Below are 26,786 nucleotides of genomic sequence, written 5' to 3' on the forward strand. Positions count from 1 at the left end.
TATTTCTGACTTTTATACTATACAGTCAAATAATTACCATAAAGCTTCTACTTGAAATATGAAATTACTAATGTTAGTCATTTCAAATTTTCACTTTCCCGTATGGCAAAGCACGGGCCGAATTCCTAGTTTATATAAAAGAAATTTACAATACATACAATAGATATGTTGTAAAAAATAACTTAAAATATCATATATGCTATATGCATGTTTTCCCTTAAGTGGATAAGAAAATAGAGTTTACGTATGAGAATTAGCAATTACACAACCTTCCAAACGATGAAATAAAGAATAAAATGAGAAGCCCCTATAAGTCATTCTCATTTTTAATTTCTAAACTAAAGTTGTATTTGTGAGAATAGTTTTTATTTTAACTAGGACTTATGATATGTCGCGGGGAAGTATTTAAAAATAAAAATTTTAAATTTTAAATTATATATTATAAAATCATTTGAAAGTAATATAATAGTTTGAAAGTATGTGATACGAATAAAACTAAAATTATATTTTTTTAAAAATAATAATAAGTAGGTTTAAATATATAAATATTAAATATAAACTGTTAGTAAAAATATAACCGTCAAAACGAAAATTTATAATAAAAAATATTATGGCAAAGAGACACAACTTTGCAAAAAAATTTTTGTTAAAAGTATTATAAACATAAAATATTTTATAAAGAATAATGGTAAAGAGCTACAACCATCATATAAATTATTTATATTTATATTACTAGTAAAAAAACTGTTATGACAAAGTTACAACGAAAAGTTTAAACATTGAACTAATGGTTGTATTGAGTAAATGTATTCATTATTAACTAATGGTTGTAATGAGTAAATGTACTCCTAACTGAGAATTTTGAACTAATAGTTGTAATGAGTAAACACAATTTTCTAATATATAATTATAATTATAAAATATATTTAATACTGAATGAAAATGTAACAACAAAAAATTAAAATTAAAATACTTAACTTTTAAAAATAAAATAAATTTTAAATATTAAAATAGTTTTTTACGAAAAATTATGATAATGACGCAACTGTAAATTATATATTAAATTATATTAAATTTCTATATTACTATAATCATTTCTAAAAATTTTAGTTAGATTATAGAATAACGTTGAATATTGGATATTATTTTTAAATTATTTAGATTCAACATAAAACAGAAAATTTATTTCAACGAACAATGATTTGTTAGTTACTGATGAAGATACAAATAGACACACCTCTTGGAACAAAAGAAAAAGTATGATGAAAAATCTATACTATGAAAGATGGTCAATTCTCTCCATTTGAGTGATACGTCAACAATGGAGAGTGCCACCTGTCTAGCCTCATTAAAAATAAACATATCTAAACTAAAAGGAATAGGAAACATCTTCCATGTCTTTTATTCTCTTTATATATATATATCACAAAAACAGTTTCAATATTTACATAAGAAATTTAGAGAGGCTTAGAACATGTCCCAAGAAAGTAGATACATCACATAGAACCACTTCTTCCTCTTGGCGTAAACTATGAATGTATGGACATATGGTTTAGGCGTTACAATTTTGTCAATAGTTTGAAGCATTACAGCAGTGATCGAGATATTTGTTAATATTGTAGAGAAATTCATGAAAGTTTTTCCCTAAAGAAATAAAATTTTGTATATGAAGAAGATAATTGAATAAAACTGTAAAAATGTTGGTTTAGAAAAATACAGAGACGAAGAGGAAGGGGATTTTCATATTCTAATATTTAGAAGTTGTTAAAAAGAAAATTAAATGAAATTCTTATAAAAAAATTATAGAGTTATATTCAAGAAATCGAAGAGCTAACATGAAAGAAAGATGTGTATTTTAATTATATCTATTAAAGAATTAGTCTAGCTGCAATTCTTGATAAAAGAAATTGTTAGTGTTTCATAGTATATAATTGAGAAGCTTAAGTATGAATATATCTAAATACTTAAGCTTTCTATTTTTGAATGAATGTAAAATTTATTCAACCAAAAAACTTTTTGTTACAAAATATGCATCCTTAGATCAAGCTTTTATTTCAAATATGTTTTTAAAAGTTTTAGAAAAGAATTGTAGAATGTTTAAATCTCTCAAAACAAAGTTGTTCATACATGTATCTATTAATTCAATTATAAAATGAGAAAACCTACGTAAAGTATTAAAAAAATCAACGTCAAAATTCTATTTTTCAAAATTTCCACAATTAAAAAAAAGATAAACTTTATATAAAAAAACAAATTAGTAGCAAAACTGTTTAAAAACGATAAGTCATAAGCCCGCGCATAGCATGGATAAAATATGATGAAAAACACAACTCTACGATAAACAGATACAACTGTATGAATTTATTAAAAGACATAAAAAATACTATTTTTAAAAAATGTACAACAAAAAGTCGTAACTATTATTCACATTTACTCAAATTGTTATTATTATATAGATTATACATTAGAGTTGTACTTGATTAGATTATATAAAATCATGATTATATACATTACATGGTAAGTCTAAACTTACAATAATATTTTTTTAATTGGCACTTTAATGTTTCTATGAAAAGAGAGGACGTAGGCCAATGTTTCAAGTCTTATAACTATGGCAGGGCTGCCTTTTATGATTCGAAACCCTGTGGTTGTAGGTGTAGATTAGATCTCAGTTTAATCATAAGAAATTGTTAATGAAGTGTGCACAATGTTGTGATGTGTTTGATTTTCTGACAGGTGCATGTCTTGTATGTTTTTTTTTCAATTAAATTAAGGCATGTGCGTAGATGGCCAAGAGTGGATCGGGATGAAGATAATGTTTTAGCCATAGCATTGCATCATACTGTTTATCTGTGGGATGCTTCTAAGGGTTCTACTACTGAGATTGTGACAGTTGATGAAGATAAAGGACCTGTCACAAGTATCAACTAGGCCCAAAATGGTCGTTATCTTGCAGTTCGACTTAACAGCTCTGAAATCCAGATTTGAGATTGTTCTAATAGTCGTAAAGTGAGAATGTTGGAGTGTGGTCATGAGTCTAGAGTAAGATCATTGGCATGGAACGATCATATCTTGACAACGGGAGGAATGGATGGGAAGATCATCAACAATAATGTACGGGCTAGTTCACACATTGTGAAAACTTACAGGGGTCACACTTTAGAAGTTTGTGGGTTGAAGACTTGAAGTGATCAGAATCTGGACAGCATTTAGGAAGTGGTGGCAATGACAATGTGGTTAATATATGGAACCGTTCTATCTCTCAGCGGCTGCACAGGCTTGTAGAGTGTGAGCAATACTAGTCCATTACAACATCAAGCCCATTTGAAGAATCCAGGCCCAATCGAAAGATCCAATACAAAGCTGAAGAAGAAGACAAAAGTTGTACCTCCAAAAGAAGAGAGGTTGAAGACAGATACACTGCTCGTTCAAAACAGATTTGATTCCCTCTCATCTTCGGAACCGCTTATTATCCGCACTTGAAACCACTGACTCATCATAAGTTTGAACCAAAATCTCTCCAGTGTGTATTTCTCGGCTATACCTCTCATTACAAAGGATACCGTTGTCTCTATCCACCAACAGGAAAGGTCTATATCTCTCGCCATGTTGTCTTTGATGAAGACACTTTTCCCTACAAACAACAATACCAGTCTCTCTCGCCGAGATATCAGACTCCTCTTCTTCAGGCATGGCAATCAGCAACACCTATAGCTCCTCCGATAGTTGAATCTCAAGTCTCACGAGTATTGTCTCCACCTGACATAGTCCCTGCAACCACCATTCCAACTGCAGAAGCTGAAGAAGAAGACAACACCATCACTCCTGAACCAGAGATTATGCCAGTAGCAACAGAGATAATACCAATCGTTCAAGGTGACAATCTCCATCCCATGACTACTAGAGCTAAAGCAGGAATACACAAACCAAATAATCGGTATGTTCTTCTAACATCTAAATTCAGTGTAGAGGAACCAAAGTCTATCACAGCAGCTTTAAAACATCCTGGATGGAATTCAGCTGTTGGTGATGAGATGACAACAATACATATGTTTCATACCTGGACCCTCGTTCCGCCAGATGAAGACATGAATATTTTAGGATGCAAATGGGTTTTTAAAACCAAGCTACGACCTGATGGATCAGTTGACAAACTCAACGCTAGGTTGGTGGCCAAAGGGTTTGACCAAGAAGAAGGCCTAGACTATCTTGAGACGTACAGTCCGATAGTCAGAACAACAACTATTCGGATGGTTCTCGATGTAGCCACTGCAAAAGGTTGGAACATTAAACAGCTTGACGTCTCCAACGCCTTCCTTCATGGTGAACTAGAAGAACCGGTTTTCATGACACAGCCCCCTATTTTTATCGATCCCAATCATCCCACACATGTCTGCAAGCTGACAAAGGCTCTGTACGGCTTGAAACAAGCACCTAGAGAATGGTTCAACACATTCAGCAACTATTTGATTGACTTTGGTTTTGTGTGCAGCAAATCTGATCCATCGTTATTCACCTATCGACAAAATGGGCAGTCTTTTTGATAAGTTAGCAGTGCCTCTCGCTTGTGTCAAGAAGGGAAAAAGGTCTGGAAGAAGGTCAGTAAGAGTGGAGTTTGTTGAAAGTGGCTAAAGTGAAGAACAAGAGGATGTGAAGAAAGACTCTGGGGCGTCGAGAGTCTCCTTATTAGCTTATCTTAAATAATAGACTGCATGTAGTTTTAATATCAAGTACTTGTCGTTTTAAGAGTTGAAGGCTTAACATGGTGTTGTTGACCTAAGACTATATAAGTTAATGTGTGTGCTAGGGTTAAGGGGATGAAATGAATTAAGAAATTATCTATTTCCGTCTTGTTGTCTTCTCCTCTTATCTACTTCTTATCTGTTCTCCTCTCCTTCTATTCTCCTTATCTTCCTTGTTAAGCTCATACTTAACAAATTGGTGCTTTCAGAAATGGCTCCATCTTCGAATCAAACTGCTCAGTTGGATTCGGAGGTTGATGCAAAGGTTTCCGAGCTTTCGTCGAAGCTGGATACCGCTGTTCAAGGTCTGCAAGCGAAGACGACGTCACATGATGAGACGATGCAACGGATCTTCGAAGCCCTCGACCAGATCCGCGGGGACATGAAGGATCTGAAACCTACCGTCGTGGGGACTAGTGAAGTTTCAGCTGGGCTTACTGGATCTTCGGCACCGTCTCCGACGGTGACTCCGGCGGTCTATGTGACTCCCACGGCACCGGCTAAGTCAACAGGTGAAGGGATATTACCTTTACCTCCCGTAGCTGTGTCGATTCCGCCGAGGGATACTTTTCAGAGCTCCAACAGGTATCAATACTCATCCCAGCTCGATTCATCTAACCATTCCCTGGAATCCCCGGGACGGCGCGTGGATCCACCAGTTTTTGAGGGTCAGAACCCGGATGATTGGATCTTTCGCATGGAGAAGTTCTTTTTGCAACAACAGATCTTGGAACACATGAAAGTGGATGAGGCGATGGAGTGTATGGCGGTGGGAGCTCCGGTCACGTGGTTGCGTGGAGTTCAAGTGCGAGGATCATTTCGTGACTGGCCAGATTTTAAACATAAGTTCCGCAAACGTTTTAAACCAAGTCACGGTGGGTCTATGGTGTGGCAGTTGCTCAACATCCGACAACTGGGGTCGATTGAGGATTACAGAGAGCGTTTTGAGGAGCTGATTGTGGAAGTTCCGCATGTGACTGATGACTTATTGGAGGGTATCTTTTTGAAAGGTATGCGCCGGAATATCAGAGATCAGGTTATGCGTACCAGACCGGTGGGAATTGACGAGATAGTCAACACGGCACGGCTCATTGAAGAACAAGAGGCGGATTGTTCTTTGTCTCAATCAACCCATACTTCCATAGGCGTTTCACGAACCAACTCCGCTCCGGCGCTGCATCGTCATTCCAACACGTCTACAACCGTTGGGGGCGAGATTACTCCTGCAAGAAGATCGTTTGACGGTGGCAGAGATACAAGGAAAGTGGAGACGTCAAAACACGGGTCTAATGCTTGTTACACTTGTGGGGAGCGTTACTTTCCCGGCCATCGCTGTAAGAATCAGAAACTCAAATGTTTAGAGTTGGGGGAAGCCAGTGGGAGCAATCTGATTCCAAAGGACGACGAGGAATCCGCAAGTGAAGAGGAACCAGAAGTCAAAGGCGAAACTCAAACCTTAATGCGATTGTCTCTGCGTTCCATGGCGGGATTGACTTCGGAGAAATCTATGAGGATGCGAGGCATGATAGATAACCAGGAGGTCATTGTTTTGATCGACTCCGGGGCTACCAGTAACTTTATATCCGCGGATGCAGCACGCAGATGTTCACTTGCTATCACACCAACGAGAGGATTTGGAGTAGCAGTAGGCGACGGACAGGTTATCACAGGCCAAGGGAAGTGTTGCAATGTTCTTTAACCATCCAAGGTGTACAGCTCACGGAAGAATTCTTTGTGTTTGGGTTAGGCAGTACTGATGTGGTGCTTGGTTATTCTTGGTTGGAGACATTGGGAGAGACAAGGGTTAACTGGGGACTCCACACCCTGCGTTTTGTGGTCGGAGACCAGTGGGTAACCTTGATGGGCGATCCTGCATTACTACGTCAAGAGATTTCTCTCAACTCGTTGGAGAGGATTATCCGCCATGGAGATATGGCTTACTTGCTGGAGCTTTCTGAGTTATTTACGGGTCTTGCAGACAACCAACGGAAGCAGGCTGATCCAATTATTCAACAGCTGTTGCGGAAATACCAGCAGGTGTTTCAACTTCCTCGGGGGTTGCCACCCTCTAGAGAACGGGAACATGCGATCACGTTGGAACCAGGAACCACCCCTATCAAGGCAAGGCCTTATCGCTACACGTTTACTCAAAAGAACGAGATGGAGAAGTTAATCAAAGAGATGTTGGAGGCAGCAATAATTCGTCCTAGTATCAGTCCGTACTCAAGTCCAGTTCTCTTGGTTAAGAAGAAGGATGGGGGATGGCGTTTCTGCGTTGATTACACGGCATTGAACAAGGCCACTGTACCTGATCGATACCCGATTCCCATCATCGAAGAGCTATTGGATGAATTACGGGGAGCGTCAGTGTTCTCCAAGTTGGATCTGAAGTCCGGCTATCACCAGATTAGAATGAAGGCGGAAGATGTTGCAAAAACAGCCTTCCGTACGCATGAAGGACACTACGAGTTCCTCGTCATGCCCTTTGGCCTCACGAATGCGCCTGCCACATTCCAGTCGGTGATGAATGACGTTTTCCGTCCATACTTGCGTCAGTTCGTGTTGGTTTTCTTCGACGATATATTAGTTTATAGCCCTTCATTAGCTGCTCACGCACAACACCTTGAAAAGGTATTGAGTCTTCTTATGCAACATCAGTTCTATGCGAACGAGAAGAAGTGTTGTTTTGGGAGTTCCGAGATCTCTTACTTAGGCCATGTCATCTCACACAAGGGTGTCTCTGCTGATCCTGCTAAGGTGGAAGCCATGGTTCAATGGCCAGAGCCTAAGAACGTTACAGAACTGCGGGGGTTCCTTGGTCTCACAGGCTACTATCGCCGTTTTGTTAAGGGTTACGGCAAGATAGCCAAACCTCTCACGGAATTACTTAAAAAAGGGAAGTATGTGTGGAACCCTGAAGCAGCAGTTGCCTTTACAGCCTTGAAGACCGCGGTCACTAAGCTACCTATTCTGGCACTACCAGATTTTGATCAACCTTTTGTTATCGAGACAGATGCTTTTGGTTCTGGGATTGGGGCAGTCTTGTCTCAAGGGAGACGCCCGATCGCGTTTATTAGCCAAGGATTCTCCGCTAAAGGGAAGGTCAAGTCAGTGTACGAAAGAGAGCTGTTAGCCATCGTGTTTGCAGTAGAAAAATGGAAACACTACCTTACCGGGAAGAAGGTAGTCATCAGAACGGATCAGAGAAGCTTGAAACACTTGCTTAATCAGAAGACTGTGTCAGCTATACAACAGCGTTGAGCAGCAAAACTGGTAGGATTGGACTACGAAATTGAATACAAACCAGGCAAGGAGAATCGAGTGGCAGATGCACTTTCTAGACGTCCGGATGCTGATCAGTTATTACACATGTTGTGTAACACCCGCAAACCAATTTTTGGTATTTTGGTAAGGGTGTCGATCGACACCACAGGGGGAGTGTCGATCGACACCAGTTGTGGCCGGTTTGGTCGGTTCAATTTTAATTGTCCGGTTTGCGTGGTTGGTTTAAGTAATCCCTAAATCGAGTTTTTAGAGGTAGAAAACGACCTAGGGTCGTGTTATTTGGAGTCAGTCGCCGTTTTTGAGAGAAAAACAAAAGAGAGAGTGTTCTTGAGCTTTTGGGAAGAGATTGAGAGATTCCTTGCTGTTTTTGGGAGATCTAAGGCTGGGGAGGTGTTAGAAGCTTGCTAGGAGTGAGGGAATTCGTTCTTGTTGGTCAGAATCTTCTTGGAAGAGGTGAGTGCATGACCATGGCTTATCTAAGCTAAGATCTCTAGATTCTATGTGATTTGGTGCTTATGTGGTTGTTTCTTTGAGTTCTCTATGATATTTCGTTGCTGTCTGGGCTGGGTTTGGCTTCTGGGAGTGCAAGGAGCGGATTGGAGAAGCTTGGAGGTGAGATTCGGAGTTTCTGATCGAGGGAAATCGCTGCTCGGCATCGGTGTCGGTCGACACCAGTTGGGGTGTCGGTCGACACCAACGCGAGGACGGCTCGGGACTTTAGCGAGTGTCGAACGATGCCATGTGGAGGTGTCGGTCGATGCAAACTAGGGTTTTCGGGAGTGTCGGGCAGGGTGTCGGTCGACACCAGTTTGGTGTCGGTCGACACCAGATATTCAGTATCGATCGACACCATCTGGTGTCGGTCGACACCCCTTGTTCAGTTACGATGGACGTTGCATGCTTTGTATATTGCCTGGTTTGTTTTATTGATTGTTGTTTGTGGCATGTAGAGATCTTATTGCTTGTGTGTATAGCCCGGTAGATGGGAGGATTGCCTCACTGAGTGTTTATCAAATACTCATGCATCTCAATTTGTGTTTGTGGTGCAGGTAAAGGCAAAGTGTGATCGTGGAATCAAAGGCAATGAAGAGGAGGATGTTCTAGGGACTCGATTGGATGTTGTCTGGCATTTGCTAGGGTGCTAGAGTTGAGTCATTAGAAACATTGCTAGGTTGCTGGTTTCATGTTTCTTGTTGTTTGGTATGGAGATATTGCCTTGCTATAATATTGGTTTATTATTGGTTTATTATTGGATATTGATTATGTTATTCCGCTGTTGATTGTGTTGTGGTTAGATGGCTAGTGGGTATGGGACCACTAGCTGTAGTTTATTTTAATATATTATATTTATTATTTATTATTTAAAAAAAAAAAGGTCGGTTGTTTCATTTTTGGTATCAGAGCCCTTACGGTTCTAGGTTTAGGTTCACTAGGTTTCTGTTGTGATGTTTGGGATTGCATGTCTTGATTGATTATGTGAGTTAGTCAATTGTGTGTGGCATGGAGTCCTAGAACATCCTCTTCGAGCCTTCAATGAGATTCCACGGTGAGTTATTGTTATGTTTCTTTGTGTGGTATTGATTTGTTTTCTGCTTGTTAGCCTCTGTTCTTGGAAGATCAGTGGTTAAGGTGTTTGAGTTGTTGGTCGTGGACGGGGACGTGGTCGTGGTCATTGTCGGGCGGGTCCCGAGGCCAGCGAGTGTGTAGTCCAGAGTTCCACGAGGAGTACGTCAGAGGGTCGCAAGCGTATCAGGAGGGACCGGAGGGGATTAGCCGGTGAGCGTGCCGGGGGTGCTGGGAACCCAGGTGTGGGGTTGCAGCAGGTGGAGCCCAGGGTCGAGATGATCGCTTGGCGGATCTGTTGGCGTGCTGTTGGAGCAGTTACCGAGAGGGGTACCAGTGTCGGCTCCAGTTGTGCCACATGTGGCGGGGTGCAGTCGAGGGCTGCGGATGTTGAGGACTTTCCAACTTACGTTAAGAGGATGGAGCGGTTGTAGATGACCGGTATGAGATTATTCTCAAGAGGTATCGGGCCTAGAGAGGCGGATATGTGGACATATGCAGTTGGAGCAGATATTTCTCTGCTTGGTGGTTAATCCAGTTGGATATTATAAGTTGAGTGGGCAGGTGTAACATTGCAATGTTATACTCGGATCACAGGAGGTAGTTGTGTCGAGAGATGTTTATAGTCGTTAAGGATTGTTGCTCCTGAGGGGATGGTGATTCCCCTGAATACCGATAGCTCGAGGGGCTGAGGGCTCCGAGAGTGGCAGAGGGGATGTTGTTCTCCTGAGGGGATGAGTAGTTCCCCTGATACCGAGATCTTGAGGATTGTGGTCCAAGAGTGAGACGGTATAACTCGAAGACGCTGGTCTGAGAGTGAGATCGGTATGACTCGAAGGTTTCGACCTAAGAGTGGAAGAGTTGGGAGCAAGCAATTCCTAGGACGTGAGTATAAACATAACGATTGAATGTAGACCTCGAGAGATTTACGGTGGTTTAATCTTGGATTTTAGGATTATGCTGGCCGTTGGGCCAGGGTTTTATGAACTAGAGCGGTTATGAATGTGTGGCTGTTTTGCCAGGATTGTGAGGCCGGTGGTGCCGGAGTCCCGGGAAGGGGAGTTACAGCAGGATTGATTCAGGAGAGGCATGTTTGCCAGATACATAAGTTCACGGAAAGCCTTCATGGCAGGATAAACTAATCGTTGCAACGATGTTGGATGAAGTTCATTGGAGATAGACAGGGTTGCTAGATTCAAAGTTTTGGTAAGCTTGTTGGAGGGAATAAGTCAAGTGGCTTGAGTTAGCGGCCTGCAAAGCATTTGAAGCGGTGAATCAGAATATGCGACGTATGGTACTTGTTTGTTTTATTACGTTCGTATTGATGATTTGCTGTGGAGAATTGCCAACCGGAAAGCTATCTTTGGAATAAGCTAACTTGTGGAAGATTCCCTAACTGGCAAGTTACTAGAGGTTTTTGGAGGAACAAGAGGGTTGATATTCAGGTGGGGGCGAGTTGATGTCGGCATACTTGAGTGTTGGTTTAGTTGAGCTGAAGAAGTAACTAGAGGATTTATGGAGCAAGAGATTCATACGTTCTAGTGTACCACCGTGGGGAGCGCCGGTGTTGTTTGTGAAGAAGAAGGATGGGAGTTTCAGGTTGTGTATTGATTATCGGGGTTTGAACCGGGTCACTGTCAAGAACAAGTACCCTCTTCCCAGGATTGATGAGTTGTTGGATCAGCTGGGAGGTGCTACTTGGTTCTCCAACGTAGGTCTGGCGTCGAGTTATCATCAGATACCGATAGATGAGACAGATGTGAGAAAGACGGCTTTCAGGACGAAGTATGGGCATTATGAGTTCATGGAGATGCCTTTTTGGGTTGACTAACGCGCCAACGGAGTTTAGATTGATGAACAGTGTGTTTCAGGAGTTTCAGGACGTGTCTGTCATCTTTTTCGTCGATGATATCCTGGTATTTTCTAAGAGTCCTAAGGAGTATGCAGTGAATTTGAGGGCAGTTCTGGAGAAGCTGCGGGAGCAGAAGTTGTTTGCTAAGTTGAGCAAGTGTAGTTTTTGGCAGGGTAAGATGGGTTCTCTGGGTCACATTGTTTATGCAGAGTGAGTTCCTGTAGATCCGAAGAAGATTCAGATTATCAAGGCTTGGCCTAGACTACAGAATGTCACTGAGATCAGGAGTTTCCTTGTTTTGGCAGATTACTACAGGACAGGAGATGAAGTCTCTGGTAGGAGAGATCAGTGCGTTGAGCTTGTGTGCGGTTTTCTCGAGAACCATTGGGTTAGGAGGTGGCTTATAGAGCAGATCTTCTGAGTAGAGTGCGGTTGGCTTAGGAGAAGGATTTGGGGCTGGTGAATGCCTCTAAGGATGTGGATTCAGAGTATCAGGTCTCAGATAATGGTACTATCTTGGTGCACGGTCGGGTTTGTGTGCCCAAGGATGAGGAGTTGAGACAGGAGATTCTGAGAGAGGCTCATGCGAACAAGTTGTCCATTCATCCAGGAGCGACTAAGATGTACCGTGATCTCAAGAGGTACTATCATTGGGTCGGGATGAAGAAGGATGTAGCTAGTTGGGTTTCGAGGTGTGATGTGTGTCAGCTAGTGAAGGCTGAGCATCAGGTTCCTGGCGGGTTACTGAAGAGTTTACCCATTCCTGAGTGGAAGTGGGATATGATCACTATGGATTTTGTGGTGGGATTGCCAGTGTCACGGACCTTTGATGCTATTTGGGTCATTGTGGACCGGTTGACTAAGTCAGCACATTTTCTGGCCATTAAGAAGACTGATGGAGCAGCGGTCTTGGCTAAGAAGTATGTGAGGGAGATAGTCAGGTTGCATGGGGTGCCAGCGAGCATTGTGTCTGATAGGGATTCCAAGTTCACTTCGGTGTTCTGGAAGGCGTTTCAGGCAGAGATGGGCACTAAGGTGCATATGAGTACAGCTTATCATCCCCAGACTGATGGACAGTCAGAGAGGACGATCCAGACGCTGGAGGATTTGCTGAGGATGTGTGTGTTGGATTGGGGTGGCCATTGGGCAGATCACCTGAACCTGGTAGAGTTTGCTTACAACAACAGCTATCAGGCGAGTATTAAGATGGCTCCTTATGAGGCTTTGTATGGGAGGCCATGTCGTACACCATTATGCTGGACTCAGGTGGGGGAGAGGAGCATGTTTGGTGCTACTTTTGTTCAGGAGACCTCAGAGAAGATTCGGGTTCTCAAGCTGAACATGAAGGAGGCTCAGGATAGGCAGAGGAGTTATGCAGATAGGAGGAGGAGAGATCTTGAGTTCCAGGTGGGAGACAGAGTGTACCTCAAGATGGCCATGTTGCGGGGTCCAAACAGGTCATTGTCAGAGACTAAGTTGAGTCTGAGGTATATGGGTCCATTCAGAGTGATTGAGCGGATCGGACCAGTGGCATATAGATTGGAGTTACCTGAGGTGATGCGTGCATTCCATAAGGTTTTCCATGTGTCTATGTTGCGGAAGTGTCTCCGTGAGGGAGAGGAGGTGTTGGCTAGGATTCCTGAGGATCTTCAGCCTAACATGACTTTGGAGGCGAGACCAGTGAGGGTTCTCGAGAGGAGGATCAAGGAACTTCGGAAGAAGAAGATTCCTTTGATGAGAGTCCTGTGGGACTGTGATGGTGTTGAGGAGCAGACTTGGGAGCCTGAGGCAAAGATGAAGGCAAGGTTCAAGAAGTGGTATGAGAAGCAAGCCGCGACTTGAGCTTGTTTAGCCTGGTCCCATCTGTAATCCGTGGATGGAGCGGGAATGGAGTATTCCAGCCCATCTCTCTTGTTACTCGGTCGCTTGGGGTGGTTGGTTGTGCGACTCAGTAACAAGATGAGGTGGTGTTTGGGGTACAAAGTTTCCGTGAGGCAGGGTTGTGAAGAGGAGTTTCCAAAAATGGAAAGTGTTAAATATGGAAAGTTTTGCGGGAGTCAGAATTTTGTCCATTTTAGCGGTGGGAAGCCTTGGGAGGGGCTTTTGTGCCTTTGTGGCGGACTTTTGAGTCAGAGTGCCTGTGTGTGGCGGTATTGTTAGACATTGTATGGCCTTTGTGGCGGGCTTTTAGCCAATTGTGTGGCCTTTATGGCGGGCTTTTAGCCATTTGTTGGCCTTTGTGGCGGGCTGTTTAGCCAGAGTGTCTTTGTGACGGTCTTTCGGGACAGATGGTCTTTGTGACGGTCCTTCGGGACAGACGGTCTTTGTGACGGTCCTTCGGGACAGATGGTCTTTGTGACGGTCCTTCGGGACAGATGGTCTTTGTGACGGTCCTTCGGGACAGACGGTCTTTGTGACGGTCCTTTGGGGACGAGTGGCCTTGGTGGCGGTACTTTTTAGGACATTTTGTTTGGCCTTGGTGGCGGTCCTCGTGAGGACATTTTTGTTGGCCTTTGTGGCGGCCCTTGTGGCGTATATTTGATCCTTGTGCGGTCATGGGGTATCCCGGTGTGGGGATATGTGGTTGGTAAGACATTGAGATGTTTTACGCGAGCCACGGGAAGGAAACCTGGATAGGGATAGGACTCAGACGTGTTCAGAATTGTTTGCTCGCGACTCTTGGGGGACTTAGGTTCTCCTAGTACTGCCATTTTCAGAGACTTTGTGGCTCGGGAGTATGGTTGGTATATCGACTCCGGATGACGATCCGGGGGCGCGCTGTAGGGTGGCAACCCGAGAGACGAGTTTGGATTTTTCCTTATATCATTTGGCATGCAGACTTAGGTCTGATGAGGAGCCAATAAAAACTCAAGGTTTAGCCCTATGAGTAAAGGGAAGTCCAAAAAGTCAAGAGCAAATGACGCCTGGAGCGTGAGTCTATCGCCTAGAGGTGACCTTCTGTAGATCGGTCGGAGAAGTGCGGGCCGTGGAGACGGTTGCACGGGAGTCCTTGGCTGATGGTTGTTCGAGATTCGAGGACGAATCTAGATTGGTGGGGGAGAATTGTAACACCCGCAAACCAATTTTTGGTATTTTGGTAAGGGTGTCGATCGACACCACAGGGGGAGTGTCGATCGACACCAGTTGTGGCCGGTTTGGTCGGTTCAATTTTAATTGTCCGGTTTGCGTGGTTGGTTTAAGGAATCCCTAAATCGAGTTTTTAGAGGTAGAAAACGACCTAGGGTCGTGTTATTTGGAGTCAGTCGCCGTTTTTGAGAGAAAAACAAAAGAGAGAGTGTTCTTGAGCTTTTGGGAAGAGATTGAGAGATTCCTTGCTGTTCTTGGGAGATCTAAGGCTGGGGAGGTGTTAGAAGCTTGCTAGGAGTGAGGGAATTCGTTCTTGTTGGTCAGAATCTTCTTGGAAGAGGTGAGTGCATGACCATGGCTTATCTAAGCTAAGATCTCTAGATTCTATGTGATTTGGTGCTTATGTGGTTGTTTCTTTGAGTTCTCTATGATATTTCGTTGCTGTCTGGGCTGGGTTTGGCTTCTGGGAGTGCAAGGAGCGGATTGGAGAAGCTTGGAGGCGAGATTCGGAGTTTCTGATCGAGGGAAATCGCTGCTCGGCATCGGTGTCGGTCGACACCAACGCGAGGACGGCTCGGGACTTTAGCGAGTGTCGAACGATGCCATGTGGAGGTGTCGGTCGATGCAAACTAGGGTTTTCGGGAGTGTCGGGCAGGGTGTCGGTCGACACCAGTTTGGTGTCGGTCGACACCAGATATTCAGTATCGATCGACACCATCTGGTGTCGGTCGACACCCCTTGTTCAGTTACGATGGACGTTGCATGCTTTGTATATTGCCTGGTTTGTTTTATTGATTGTTGTTTGTGGCATGTAGAGATCTTATTGCTTGTGTGTATAGCCCGGTAGATGGGAGGATTGCCTCACTGAGTGTTTATCAAATACTCATGCATCTCAATTTGTGTTTGTGGTGCAGGTAAAGGCAAAGTGTGATCGTGGAATCAAAGGCAATGAAGAGGAGGATGTTCTAGGGACTCGATTGGATGTTGTCTGGCATTTGCTAGGGTGCTAGAGTTGAGTCATTAGAAACATTGCTAGGTTGCTGGTTTCATATTTCTTGTTGTTTGGTATGGAGATATTGCCTTGCTATAATATTGGTTTATTATTGGTTTATTATTGGATATTGATTATGTTATTCCGCTGTTGATTGTGTTGTGGTTAGATGGCTAGTGGGTATGGGACCACTAGCTGTAGTTTATTTTAATATATTATATTTATTATTTATTATTTAAAAAAAAAAAGTCGGTTGTTTCATGTTGTTACTGGCTCCTTCGACGATGGATCGAACAGAACTGCGCTCTCAAGTACTCGTTGATCCCAAACTCCAACGTTTATGTGCTCAGTTATCTGAAGGAAGAACGGTTGATGACATTCATCGCTTGGTGAATGGTACTCTTTACAGGTCTGGAAGGATCGTTATTCCCCAAGGATCTACGCTCATTCCAAAACTCCTGGAGCAATTCCATTCCAGCCCTATTGGAGGTCATGAAGGAGTCCTTAAGACGTACAAAAGACTGTCCAGTGAGGTTTGGTGGAGGGGTCAGCGTAAGGATGTGGAGAACCTTGTTAAGCAATGTCAAATCTGTCAGCAGAACAAGTACTCCACGCTTTCTCCGGCTGGATTACTCCCTCCTCTGCCAATACCTACTCAAATTTGGTCCAATGTAAGTTTAGATTTCGTTGAAAGGTTGCCTCTGTCTAAAGGGTTTGATGTCATTCTCGTGGTGGTGGATAGGCTAAGTAAATACAGCCATTTCCTTGCTCTCAAGCATCCGTTCACCGCTAAGTCAGTAGCAGAATTGTTCGTGAAAGAGGTTGTCAGGCTACATGGATTTCCGGAGACCTTAGTGTCAGATCGCGATAGAATCTTTCTCAGTCACTTTTGGTCAGAGTTATTCAAGGTTCACGGTACCGCCCTTCACAAGAGCACGGCATACCACCCGCAAACGGACAGTCAAACCGAGGTCCTTAACCGCTGCTTGGAGACTTACGCTGTTTCACTAGCAGTAAACCGAAGTCATGGTACCAATGGCTGACTTGGGCGGAATACTGGTACAATTCTTCTTTCCACTCCGCGATTCAGATGACACCTTTTCAGGCGGTTTACGGTAGACCTCCACCTCGTCTTCTGCGGTTTGGTGATGTGCCAAACAGTAAACAATCAGGTGGATGAGCTACTCAAGGAAAGGGATAGCTTACTGGCTTCTTTGCGTGAAAACCTTCAAGCAGCCCAAGCTCGAATGGTGAAATCTGCTAATAAGCATCGTCGGGAATTAGAATTCCAGGTTGGAGACTCAGTTTACTTGAAGTTACGACCCTATCGTCAGAGTTCAGTTGCTCAGCGCCGCAATGAGAAACTAGCACCACAGTTCTTTGGTCCTTATCAGGTGATACAACGAATTGGAAAAGTAGCGTATAAACTTCGCCTGCCATCAGGAAGCTCCATCCACCCCGTATTTCATGTTTCTCAACTTAAGGGAGCTGTTCCCTCCTCTATTCAGGCGCAACCTCTACCTGGCATCTTGAACTCGAACATGGAATGGGATACGGCTCCAGAAGCGGTTCTGGCAATACGTCGAGGTCAAGCTGATGATGGTCCGGAAGTATTAATCCAGTGGTCGGGTTTGCCTGCTTGTGAGAACACTTGGGAATCACTTCGCACCATCAACCGCCAGTTTCCGCAGTTTCACCTTGAGGACAAGGTGGCTTCATTACGGGAAGGTATTGATAAGTTAGCAGTGCCTCTCGCTTGTGTCAAGAAGGGAAAAAGGTCTGGAAGAAGGTCAGCAAGAGTGGAGTTTGTTGAAAGTGGCTAAAGTGAAGAACAAGAGGATGTGAAGAAAGACTCTGGGGCGTCGAGAGTCTCCTTATTAGCTTATCTTAAATAATAGACTGCCTGTAGTTTTAATATCAAGTACTTGTCGTTTTAAGAGTTGAAGGCTTAACATGGTGTTGTTGACCTAAGACTATATAAGTTAATGTGTGTGCTAGGGTTAAGGGGATGAAATGAATTAAGAAATTATCTATTTCCGTCTTGTTGTCTTCTCCTCTTATCTACTTCTTATTTGTTCTCCTCTCCTTCTGTTCTCCTTATCTTCCTTGTTAAGCTCATACTTAACACTTTTACTCTCCTGCTATACGTGGATGATATCCTTCTCACTGGGAGCTCAGAGACGCTCATCCAAGCCCTTATTGAAGCTCTTAACAAGCGATTCTCGATGAAATACCTTAGACAACCTCGATACTTCTTCGGAGTTGAAATTCAGTCTTACTCTAATGGCATGTTTCTTCACCAAACTGCTTATGCCAAGGACTTTCTACATCAAGCATCCATGTCGGACTGCAACTCGATGCCCACTCTGTTGCCTGAACGCCTTGACAATCTCAACATGGACCCATTCCCAGAACCCACCTACTTCAGAAGTCTAGCTAGTAAGCTTCAATCCCTTACAATCACCAGGCCGAATATACAATATGCAGTCAACTTTATATGCCAGCGGATGCACTCTCCCACTGTCTCTGACTTTGGACTTCTCAAGCGGATTCTCCGATACATAAAAGAGACACTGCAACTAGGTCTACATATCCGGAAAGATTATGATATGTCACTCACAGCTTACAGCGACAATGATTATGGTGGATGCAAAAGTACTCGACGATCGACAATAGGATTTTGTACCTTTGTAGGACCAAATCTTATCTCATGGTCGGCTAAGAGACAATCTACAGTGTCCGATTCCTCCACAAAAGCTGAATATAGAGCACTAACAGCAACGGCTCATGAAATCCAGTGGCTCTCGTTCTTACTTCGTGATCTCGGAATTGTCCAACCAAAGTCGACACCGATAAGGTGTGACAATCTCTCTGCAGTTTACCTCAGTGCCAATCCAGCTCTTCATAATCGATCCTAGCACTTTGACACAGATTATCACTACATTCGTGAACAAGTAGCTTTGGGTCTTATTGAAACTATCCATGTTCCGGCGTACATGCAATTGGCCGATATATTCACGAAATCCTTGCCACGACGGAACTTTGAGTATCTTCGATTCAAACTCGGTGTCACTGGACCACCCACACCAAGTTTGCGGGAGGGTGTGAGCAATACTAGTCCATTACAACATCAAGCCCATTTGAAGAATCCAGGCCCAATCGAAAGATCCAATACAAAGCTAAAGAAGAAGACAAAAGTTGTACCTGCAAAAGAAGAGAGGTTGAAGACAGAGACGCTGCTCGTTCAAAACAGATTTGATTCCCTCTCATCTGCTTGTGATGACTAACCGTGTACAGCTGTTTGATTCTAGACTGTTCTATTGTTGTATATAAATTCCATAAACCCCATTTGTAAATCTTAATCGAAAATAATAGAAAGTGAAAGTTTTCTCCTTTTGTCTTATTCTTCTCATAGAGCACACATCTGCAGTTAAAGCTCTTGCTTGGTGCCATTTCCAAACGAATTTGCTTGCAACTGGTGGCGGTGAGAGAGATGGGAGAATAAAGTTCTGGAATACTGGGCTAGGAGCTTGCTTTAACACGGTAGAAACTAGCTCTCAAGTTTGCTCTTTGATATGGAGCAACAAGGAAAGAGAGTTGCTTACCTCACATGGGTTTACTCAGAACCATCTTACACTTTGGAAGTACCCATCTATGGTAAAAATGGCTGAGCTCAATGGTCACACATCACGTGTGCTATATACGGTCCATAGTTCGAATGGTTGTATTGTAGATTCTACAGCAGCAGACGAGAGATTGATGTTTGGAATGTATTTGGAGTACAATAGGATGCCAAAAAAGCTGCTCCAAAAAAAAGCATTACATGCTGAGCCATTTTCTCATGTGAACCGTATTCGTTTAAGTTGTTTTGAAGCCGTTGTCTATTTGTATCTTGCTACACAAGAGAAATGCTTATGCACATTGTATCATGTTAAGTTGTTGTTTCTACCTGAAACACTTGTATATATCTCATTATAGATTTTGATTTTGCATTGATAGATGATGATATGTGCAGGAGTGTGCATACAGTTTCATATTCTTCTTTTGAACAAATGAGAAAGAACCTTGAATTTTGACAAGTGATTCCCAGAGAAGTGTTAAAGCCCTTTGAGTGGAGATCAAATGGTGGGAAATCCCTGTCCGTAGCCTGTCGGTGTGTATTATTGACTTTCTGATACTGTCTACTTTCTAGAATAGCTATTTTCATAGATATCTAAGCTTGATTCTACTGTGACATCTGTTCCACTGAAAGAGGGGAGGAATATGCGTATGGGCTGCTTCCTATCCAGGTAATATGACATTAGTTAGATCTGGTGGTTCCACTTTGAGGGGAAGTCTATCTCGAGGATTTTGGTGGACTTTCGTCGGGGTCATAACGATGAGAAAATTAGGCCCCTGTGGAAGATATCCTTAAAAAGTTTTCTGCTACAACTGTTTCGCTTTACTTCATTTTGGTGTTGTTAGTTAACTGTACATGTTTTCAAGATCATTTCAATTACTATAGTTGTTTATCAAACTGATTCTCATGTAGGCATTTGTTGGGAAAGTATTTGGATTTTCTTGGATCTTTTCCAAACTTTGCATCACATGAGTCCCTAACTTTGTCCATCCTTCCTCGACCTATTTTCACATATTTAGCATCAGCCTCATTTGACAGCTCATCTTTCACCATATGGAATGTTTTTCAAGGTAACAGAAGAGCAAGTTAGAACACATTCTTAGTGCACAATAGCATGCAAATATGTGAACATTTATTCTTCTTGCGATGTATCAGTAAATCAAGTCCAAATAGTTGAGGACATAACTTTTTTTCTTTTTCTTATTTAACATTGTTTCTTGAGTTGAGATATGAGAAATTGCATCTTGCTTAAGTGGATTCAGTTCCTTGTTTCTAAAAGTGATCTCTTTCCAGTGATCTCTAACATTAAATGTATTATTTATAAACAAAAATAAACCATACATAGACACCTACTTATATGCGTATTATTTTCCTTTTAGTAAGTCGTTAATGTTATTAAAAGAATAAATAAGCATAATCATGACTTTGTAGGGCTTCAAAAGAAAAGAAAAACAAGATTTTCTCGTACAATCGAAAATTTTCTTGTCTGAAAAAAGAAATAAAGTAATTTAGTATTCTTGAAATAATTTGTAAGCAACACCAAGCTATTTGGCCTTTTGCTTTAAGGAAAAGACCAATTAATAGAGAGTATACATTCTATATAATATAACCAATCTTAACTTTTCCCTTAAGTATAATAAATCATAACCATTAGTACATGAAAATGTATTATTTAATCACATACATAAGAGTATGTTATCGAGTTTTTTTTGAAGTATATGATACTACAATCATAGCACAAGTGAATTGACCGTCACAATACTTATGATGGTACGCATGTAAATTTCTTTGAGCACTTCCGTTCCTCTTCAATTAGCTTATATGTATAACTATTTTTCTATATGTTAAAGTATTTTTGGATCTAACTATCTATCTATATAATGAAAACAAAAGTGATAAGAGTAAGTACTTGAACATATTTTTGTCTCTACTGATTGGTTAAAAATTTTAAATCTGTTATTAAGTTTCTGTTTCACTAGTTGTTGTTCCATTTCCGGCCAAATTCGACGGTTTATTTACTACTCCCTCCGATCATAAATATTTGTCGTTTTAGATTTTTTTTTTTTGTCAAAATATCTGACGTTCTCACTTACCCATGTAACTATCACTCTAAAATGACTTATTTACCCTTCTATTATTTTTAGTCAATCAGTTCAGAATTCTATGTGTTGTTCAATGAGTGATTCTAGATATTGCTAACAATTAACTATATTTAATATTTATGTGTTTTTCTACGTGTATGACACAGTATAAAGTTTCCATCATTGCTTCTTTTTTTTTAACAATACACAAAAATTATAAAATCAAACAAAATGAAGAAAGAGGAAAGTCAAGAGAAGGAAGAGCTACCTGTTTACACGATTCATTATCGTGTCAAACGTGATTTTGATCTGAACAAACTGTTTTTCTACGATGAGGGAGAATTTAACCCCGATCTTACAATTGGAGAAGAAGAAGTTGTAATCCAGATGTTGAGGATTTACTTTCCAAATTTTTTCCAATACTAATTTTAATTTTTGTTTTGGCTCCATTTTCAAATTTTTAGAAGAATTTTAACAACAAAATCTTCTTTGTTACGTGGATTACTTCATTTGCATATCAAAAACACATAATTTTGACTACAAACAATAACTATGTATATAAATACGTTTCCATGGCGCTGCATGCGAACTTGTGCACTTATTAAATTATTAAGAATAAAGAAGATTGGGATCAGCAGCAATATTTGACTAAATAATGATTAGAAAACTATTTATATTTATTACAATGAATATGAAAAAACAAAGCGGAAGGTTACAATAGTCTTTACACAAATCTTCTTAATTTGTGTGCAATTTCTAAAACGACAGATATTCACGATCGGAGGGAGTACTATTAAAACATCGTAAAATTCTATTAAAAAATAACACACCATTCATTGTTACAAAAACAAAACTATTATGTGTCTAATTTAACTTTTGGAAATTTTGTTTCTAACGAACGAACCAACTCAAAACATTTTACAATTATATCCAAATTGCGATAATCAATTTAGATTTTGTATTCAAACATGGTTTTATAGATCATAAGTCTCATAATCAAGATTAGACTAGTTAAACAAAAAAAAATTAGGAGAGGTCCATGCGATTAATATTTTTAGCAAATACGACAGAAGATCCGGTTTTAGATCTTCAGGACCCACCCGGACTCCAACGAAAAAACATCAAATCCTTTCTGGTTGTTGGCTTACCCTTCGACTTTTCGGTTCCCACTTCTCTCACCCATCTCCATTGAAAAGCAATATATATATATATATATATATATATATATATTTAACATTGCATTAAAATACCTTAACAAAACTTTTGTTTTATGAATATTTGAAGTTTCCAAATCCATGAAACACCAACAAAACATTAGACCTCTTAAGTCTTTGATTTAAAGTTTAAACATACATCACACTGATTCACTAAAACACAATCACATTTCCATTAGATCTTTAGTATTCTACACCAAGGGAAATGAACATAGATGATAACAAATGGAAAAACAAAACACCCCAATACATTCATGGAGCCAAAACATGGATGTCAAATTGGGTTAACGAAACAAAACAAAAATCAAGAAGCAAAACCAAAGAAAAGCAAATAGCAAAACTCTCACACTTGGTAAAAAAAACACTCATGTTTGAGTTTTGAGATTAAACCAGGGGGAGTTTCATTCCCATCACTCTCTAAATCTAAACCCTAAATGGATCAGATTCACTCTCCACAACTTTAAAAGATCACTCTCACCAGAAACCTTAAGTGAGTGACTAACACTGAAACTGATCTGTATATTGTATATTAGAAGACTATATATTAGTACTTTGTTGAGTAAGGAGAAAAAGATTAGTAGCAAGCTGGGCCCGGCGTAATGTCTGAGTTAATGGAGAAGAACTTTCTGATACTTAGTTTCTGAGTAAGTTTCATCTGAGATTGAGGAGAATGCCCTTTTCTTGTTGGAGTTGCCACAACCACTGTTCTGAAACTGCGGTGGTGGGACGGTGACTGGAGGGATCTCAGAGGTCTCAAGTGGAGGAGGCGGGTGGCGCCATTGAGGCAGAGGACCAGCTAAGAGAAGTGTCTGAAGCAAAGGACCTGCCTTGATAACAGCTTGTAAGAGTTTACCCTTTTCAGGAAGCGGCTTTTCAGGCAACAATGTAGCCATCATCTCATCTTCTGAGACTTCAATCTGTTGGTTCATCATCACCGGATCGATCACTGATGGTGACATGATGCTCTCTTCCGTGTCTGAAGACGAAAAGCTCTTGTTAGAGTTAAGCTGAGGCTGCGGCTGAACTTGCTCGTCCTCAATAATGCTTGAAGCACCAGATAAAGGAGGAGTGATGTGTTCCTGTTTCTGATTCTGATTCTTCGGCTGTTTCTGTTGAAGTAAGAGATTGTTGATGAGGAGATGATGACATTTCTCGAGAGCTTCGTCTCTTTCTTTGAGGGTTTTTGTTAAAACATCTTCAAGATGGATCAATTGTTCATCTCTCTTCCTTAGTTCCTCTTGAGCCACCAGCTTCGTTTGTTCTAGCTCCAGTGTCGTGTACACAAGAGTCTGTCTTAACTCTTCCGTTGTCTAAACCATTCAACAGCAAAAAACACCAAACAATCAGACAGAGAAACAGAGAAACCCCTAAATTTGAGCATTCGTTTGCAGATTCATATCAAAATTAGGGGTTTTAGCCACAAATGACGAGCGCATACAAACTAAATTTCCCAAAAATGTTGTCTTTTACATCTAATTTACATACAGAACATGCAGAAATTAGGGTTTTTTCCCCCAAAAGTCTTGTCTTTTCAGACTAATTTACATACAAAAATGCGAAATTTAAGCTAAAATACAGAGATTAAGAACACCCATTACGCAGAAATCAAGCTAGGAAATAGGTGAATGTACCAAAGTCTCGAGCAAGTGTAATTCGAAACCCATTAAAGCATTATAGTCAAACCCAGTTACAGAACTTTAAAATTCAGAAATTGAGTCAAAACTTAGGGACTATTACACAAAACAAAAGAAGAAGACACACAAGAAAAGTTATGATTTTTGGACACACATTATGCGTAGATCTAAGCAGAACAGTGAACACAACACAAGAAACCATCACCAGTGTTTCAGGAAAGAAAAAAAACAGAGGAAACAGAGGAAAAAAAAGTTTTTACCTTTCCCTGAGAGAAGTAAACCCAGCTAAGAAGAGCATTGCTTTGGTCCATGTTCCAAGCTAAACTAAGAGATGTTTAGATTTATGTTAACAAGTATGAGGAGAGAGAGCAAAAGAGAAGAACAGAGAATGGGTTTTAGTGAAGAGTTCTATGGAAGGAGTAAGTAAGAGGAGAGTTATAAAGTAGTGAAGAAACTTCATGGACTGCTTAAAGGAAGCATATGCCTGTGTGTGCCTGTCATATAGAGAGAGCTTTCAACATCTTTTTTACCTTCAGTATCCAATATATTCTACAAAGTTGAAAACCCCACTCAACATTTTTATACTAATATTATATTCTTTTTTTTACCAGTACTAATATTATATTCATTAGATTTATTAACATATAGAAAAAGCTGTACTATAATATAACCTGATATCACTTATTACAAAGTATAGTTTACTATAGATATATATTGTTCATTTAAATAAATTATCCCGTATTAAAGATTATAAATTTATATCAATTCTATCAATATTTTTATTTTAAAAAAGTAACAAACAACATAACTATATATAAATCACAGACACTACAAACGGAATATGTAATTTAGTGGTTTGTTCAGTGTCGTTATTGAGTTTCAAATTCGTATAAAGTATGTTGTTGATAATATAAATAAAATAAAAAGAAAATTATAGGGTTTATAAAAGTAATATTTGTAAGTTCTAGATGATTGCGCTACATAGTAAGTCTAATAAAATGGTATTTAAAACAAATTGTAGTTTTCATGACCAAAAAATGGTGGTATTTTCTACATTTAATATTCAAATTCTCAGAATAATTTTATTTCTAAAAAAATTGTTAGCACTAAAAACAAAACATATATGGTAACAAAAATTAAAGTTCCTTAAAATAAAATAATTTAATAATAATTGGTGATTCATATTTTATAATTAGTCTGCTTATATTTTTGGACAGGAATATGCCGAATAAATTGTAGACTTTAAATATACAAACGGTTAGTTTAAATTGTGAAATGAAATGGTAGAATTTTAGATTACCAAATACCACCAAAGAAAAAACAGTTTTCAACAAAAGTCTTTTTTCCCCCAAATAGTTACAGTGATCGAACTATTTATTTACTGTGCCTATAAGTATTACTAGTAAGCAATAGCATCTCAAGAGTTTGGTGCAATGACCAATGCCGTTGTTTACGTACTTGCTGGGTCTCACTTTCTTGGAGTATTTTTGTTTTCTTCTTTCGTGTTGTCAATGGATACAACAGCATTTTCTTGTCTTTTACCCAAAGACGAAACAAGTTTTACGAGAGTCATGTCTTTGACATTTACACCCATTTCACACTACACAAGTCTATACCGAGAAGAACGGGAGCCGAATGCTATATTCAACATTTGCTTTTCTTGGCATGTTTTTGTACGTAATGCATTTCATTATGTCTTGTGTAGAACATTTTAGGACCTTGATCAATCAATATTGGGGCTGAAGCTATCAACGCACACATGACCATTTTTTTATAATTGATTCCGAATTGTGATACGGCGACGGTGCATGTATAAACTATTCGACTACATACGTACGTACGAGCTTTTTAGAAGAGTACTAAATACATTTTTTGGGATATTGTATTATGCATACTGTATATATTTGTACATGATTCTTGATTTCTATATTTAAATCGAGGTTACAAAAGATCTAGGCAGAGTCATATATTTTAATCTAAGTGGACTTACACTGTTTCACATTGCTTTAATTTTACTTTTCTCCTTTTAAAATATTCTAATATAAGAAATGATAATATTTGTTTATTACATTAGTCTCTGATACCGTCTCAAGTTCGTTCATCATGATCATTCAGACGTGAACCATGTCTTCTTGGAGTTTTGCACATATAAATTTACAAGTTTGTAGGATATATTTGTTTTTTTGTTTTCAACAACTTATGTATGATGTTATGAAATGAGTTTTATATGATGGGAAGATCTCTTTTAACTAAAGGAAAAAGATTGGAAGATCTCATCTGATTACTCTGCAAAATTCATAGTAGTCATACGGTGATACTAAATAAATATTTCTTAAAAGAAAATATTATTATAATTCACATATATCCAGCTTTACAAAGAAAGTGTTCAACGGAGACATTTCTGGTAAACTTTGGACCATATATTCATGGTTTTTTTTGTTCCTTTAAAAGTCATGTGCATGCAGCCCCAACACAGAGAAAGTCACTGGCTTTGTCTAAATGAAGGAAACATGTATTATCGGAAGTTTATATTTTGAAATTTAAGAAAAATATGACTAAATCATATGAAATGTAATTTGATCATATCTCTCAAGGATTTATGCATTGTCTTTGTATCCAGCTTATATGTGTATGGATGTTAATTTATAAACGCACAGAATCAAATATGAGGTGGATTCCATTGTTAGCAAAAGAAGCTGGTAAGTAAACATTTTCCAC

The 26,786-nt window shown here is 40.1% G+C and overlaps 1 protein-coding gene and 1 pseudogene across 1 annotated transcript; one reads left to right on the forward strand and one right to left on the reverse strand.

The window, feature by feature from the left end:
• The first annotated feature begins 3,087 nt into the window (after nt 1-3,087).
• Nucleotides 3,088-19,498, forward strand: LOC109126419 (cell division cycle 20.2, cofactor of APC complex pseudogene; annotated as a pseudogene).
• Nucleotides 19,499-22,583: 3,085 nt separating this feature from the next.
• On the reverse strand, nt 22,584-24,619 carry LOC104710961 (uncharacterized). The gene is made up of 2 exons (XM_010427623.2): nt 24,329-24,619; nt 22,584-23,744 (listed from the first exon to the last, which is right to left on the reverse strand). The coding sequence occupies exons 1-2, from the start codon at nt 24,377-24,379 to the stop codon at nt 23,043-23,045; spliced, it is 753 nt and encodes a 250-aa protein (XP_010425925.1). The 5' UTR covers nt 24,380-24,619; the 3' UTR covers nt 22,584-23,042.
• Nucleotides 24,620-26,786: the final 2,167 nt, after the last annotated feature.

The sequence above is a fragment of the Camelina sativa genome, chromosome 9 (genome assembly GCF_030686135.1).
Source record: "Camelina sativa cultivar CO46 ecotype springtype chromosome 9, ASM3068613v1".
Taxonomy (NCBI): domain Eukaryota; kingdom Viridiplantae; phylum Streptophyta; class Magnoliopsida; order Brassicales; family Brassicaceae; genus Camelina; species Camelina sativa.

Bases quoted from the DNA above. Each gene is read 5' to 3' on its own strand.
- LOC104710961 (XM_010427623.2), bottom strand. From the start codon at position 24,379: ATGGACCAAAGCAATGCTCTTCTTAGCTGGGTTTACTTCTCTCAGGGA. The intron at 23,745-24,328 runs GTAAAAACTTTT...TGAATGGTTTAG, and splicing joins TTTACTTCTCTCAGGGAAAG to ACAACGGAAGAGTTAAGACA.